General features: G+C 38.4%; 1 protein-coding gene across 1 annotated transcript; it reads right to left on the minus strand.

Annotated features, from left to right (window-relative positions):
* Positions 1 to 956: 956 nt before the first annotated feature.
* cks1b (CDC28 protein kinase regulatory subunit 1B) lies at positions 957 to 2896 on the minus strand. Its single transcript, XM_067612689.1, has 4 exons — positions 2771 to 2896; positions 2472 to 2539; positions 2142 to 2269; positions 957 to 1235 (listed from the first exon to the last, which is right to left on the minus strand). The coding sequence occupies exons 2-4, from the start codon at positions 2528 to 2530 to the stop codon at positions 1186 to 1188; spliced, it is 237 nt and encodes a 78-aa protein (XP_067468790.1). The 5' UTR covers positions 2531 to 2539; positions 2771 to 2896; the 3' UTR covers positions 957 to 1185.
* Positions 2897 to 3684: the final 788 nt, after the last annotated feature.

Consider the following 3684-nt stretch of genomic DNA (forward strand, 5'->3'; position numbering starts at 1 on the left):
TTTGCCCATGAGGATTTTAATACTTGTGAAAGCATAACAGATCTATACCTACACGTTATTATATAAAAAAAAAGAATTGACAAATGCAAACCTTACAGAAAGGCACTAGTTTACAGAACTTTTCAAGGCAAAGATTCAGCTTCAAAGACGGCGCAGCAGCTCAGTACACAGCACTAATGAGGGACAGAAGGTGACTAGAAACGAGAAGGTCAACGAAAACAAGTGCTTTAACGCAATATAAAGAAATACCGAATTCCCAAAATCAATGCAGTTGGCTTTCCAACCTCAAACTCCATGATCCAGGTTGATTCTATAAGAGTATTTAAAGGGTATCTGCTGTCACCCAATTTCTTTGATGTGTCAAGTGGTCACTGTGTAGTCGCACTGCCAAAACACAAGTCCACACTAAATACGATTTAAAAGTTTTACATTTATTTCAGAAAGGGCAACACATTCATAAATACTAAGCAGCTCACTGGTACATCAGACCCATTAAAGAGATATTCGTCTTTTAAAAGAAGCCAAAATATGCTCTTATGGAAAAAAGGGATCAAAACTAGTTTCTAGGCAACTCTATTCATGCGGATTTTCATGCACATGACAAATATTGTTAAATGCCAATTTACAGTGTCATTTAAACCGAGCAGCAACATGTCACTTAAAACCGCAGTTTGATGTTTCAGAGACAAACTTCATTTAGGATCCAACTTTTCTATCTGGCTTTTGTTCTGACCTGAGCTTGACCCAGAATGCACTCTGTTAGAATTAGTCAAAATGTTTGAACAAGTTTCACTCCCCATATCTTATAACAATTGTTCTAAAAAGCTGGAATATCCAAGCAGGTTCAGCAAGTTGGACAGATAGGTTAAGTCAAAAGGACAGTGTAAGCTGATTTGAATGTTTCTGACAGACAGCGTGTTGCTGTTAACACATGCAAAAGTCTTTTCCCCCATGAGAAGGGTGATGATTTTTTTTCCCCTTCCCCATCAACGCAGACTCCATTCCACAACCACTGTTCATAACTATGATAGTCCTTCTCCAGGTCCAACATGATCAGCCCAAATCACAAGTCATCTACCACACAAGAGCCTGGTAATCTGACAGCATGATCCCTACTTTAGATGAGTTGATCTGTGATGGTGTGTAAGTTGGACTGATCTTCCAATGACCCAGAGAATCTCTGCCTTATGACTTCTGGCTGGGCAGGGGGCGTCGGAACAGCAAGATGTGTGGCTCTGGAGGAGAGAAGAAGAAAAAGGTACACAATATACATAAGCAAAGAACCATACATATGGAAACCCAACTCCCATTCCATCATTTTTGAATGGAGGGTGTGGCTACGTTTGACACCCGCTGTCCATATGTTTGTGGCCTCCAAATCTATTGAAACGTTTACCGCTAATCTGTACCACCTCTTCAGAAAGGTGTAACTGTACCCGTTTTAACATCACACACCCACCAGCTTTGCTGTACACCGAGAATGGACTTTTCAGTGAAGTAGGAGACATCTTATTTCCAGCAGTTAAACTTTTGAAATGAACTATATATTCATAGACTCTGGATTTTCAGTGGGGTAGAAGGGGTAGATGTCATTTTGACAGCTTTAATGAGATAATTGAACTTTCTTGTGGAAAAACCATCAGACACAAAATTATTCAAAGTAGAGTGTTTTATATACATCTTAATACATGTCTGGAGTGGATCTTAAAATATGTAGTAACCTAGTACCAAAATAAAAGCATCACACACTCATTCGTGGCCTTTCATATATGATAGCTCAGCACATGTGCTTAGAATTTTCATCCATGAGGAGGTTTTCAGTAATAGAAACAGTGTATAAAAACGGAAAAAGAAAGTCTGCACACTGTAGTTCCCTTTTTCATTGTTTTTTTGGTCCAGCACCTGTTTTAAAAGTTTTTTGTGGATGTGTACTCACACATCCACCACACATTTTTCGATGTCAGTAATTGAAACGGTTACATTTCGGTTCTTTCCGCCCCCCTGCAACTCAACGACAGTCTGCTAAACTCCCCATCACCTTGAGTTAGTCCTGGTATATTTTCAGATAAGTTGTTGAGCAACACATAATGTCTGACCTAACAACATGTGTCATCACCTCTAGCTAGCTTTAGACAAGATACCTGGCTGGTGGATCATGTAATGCACCCATCCTTGGCTCTGCTGGACCCCCAGATTTCTCCATTCAGACTCTGACATCAAATGGGTCTTGGGGACACGCTTGGCAAGGTCCTTGGGTAACATTACATGCCTGTAGAAAAGGAAAGTGGACATCGACAGAAAAAGAGCGCACCAGATTAAAGTTATGATGACGTATGGTGTTACATAATTGCCGTTAGTTTCTGTACAGTGTCACCGTAGTAACATTTCAGTTAAATTAGTTTAGAATAACGTTGACACACTGACAAAGTTAAGTTGCATGTCGTGAAGTTATAAACATGAGCCATACACACCTGTACTCGTATTTGTCATCGTCATATTTATCGGAGTAGTAGATCTGTTTGTGAGACATGACGGAAACCTGGGGGAGAGGTTTTTAACGTTAGTCAGCATTCAAAATCAAAAATAAGGCAAATTAGTACAGATTTCAGTGGCCAACGTGACAGCAAATTGTGGTTGGTATCATCGCCTCGGCGAGGTTAGCTAAGCTAACATCGAAAACAAGCGTTATCTTTGACAACTTCCCTCATGTAAACGCCCAGCTAAATGTTTCTGTTGCTGTGCGAGACGGTGAGTGCCACTTAAAAGTTACCTTATGTGATTTGCCAAGATATCCTGATGAGGAAAAGTCAAATATTCCAGTTTTCGCGTCCTACTTTGGCGAGATGTCTGCTTCACCTTTGTTTCCCTCTCGAATGTCTTTGAGAGCCCGCTTTTCACCGTTCAAAAAGACCTCGCCTCCTCCCATTGGCTAATCGGACCCGAGAGCACGTCTGCCATTGGTCAGATCTGTCGGTCGCAGAAAAATGTCGTAAGCGCCATAGAGCCTCCTAATTGGTCACCATGATAGTAAGGAAAACATCCTGCAGAAAGCATGGATGTATTAGACGAGCTCTTCTAATATATCCATAGCAGAAAGTCAGAGCAACACAATCGAAACATGACATACTTGGGTCATATGTTCACTTATAATGAATTCTAAACATAATATAACATTCATATACTCCCTAGAGAAATTGCTATTGTCGTCTCTGTCAGGTATGGAAATCTTGCTGTCAACTGCAACCAGAGAAAGTATCTATCAAACTACTCCAGCAGAAGTATGTATAGGGAATTGAAGTTATTGTAAAATATAGGCTAAAAGTTGACACTTTTAGCCTATATTCTGTCACCACAAAGATGAAACGAAAACACTTTTTTTTGGGACTGTACCTTTAGTCACACTTTTTTGTATGACCTTAATCTTTTTTTTAAAACAGAAAATTAGATACTCAACTAAAATTGAATTTATTTTATTTGTTTGTTTTTGTTTTGTTTTCTGATTAAATGCCTGTCAAGACAATTTATATTATTAATCTTTTCATTATTATCATTATTATTATTGTTATTATTATTATTATTATTATTATTATTATTATTATTATTATTATTATTTGTTTAAAAATGTCTTTATTAGCCAAATTAGCAAAATTCCAATATACACACCAGCAAAACAACCTTACTGTC

This window comes from Thunnus thynnus, chromosome 15 (assembly GCF_963924715.1).
Source record: "Thunnus thynnus chromosome 15, fThuThy2.1, whole genome shotgun sequence".
Lineage (NCBI taxonomy): Eukaryota > Metazoa > Chordata > Actinopteri > Scombriformes > Scombridae > Thunnus > Thunnus thynnus.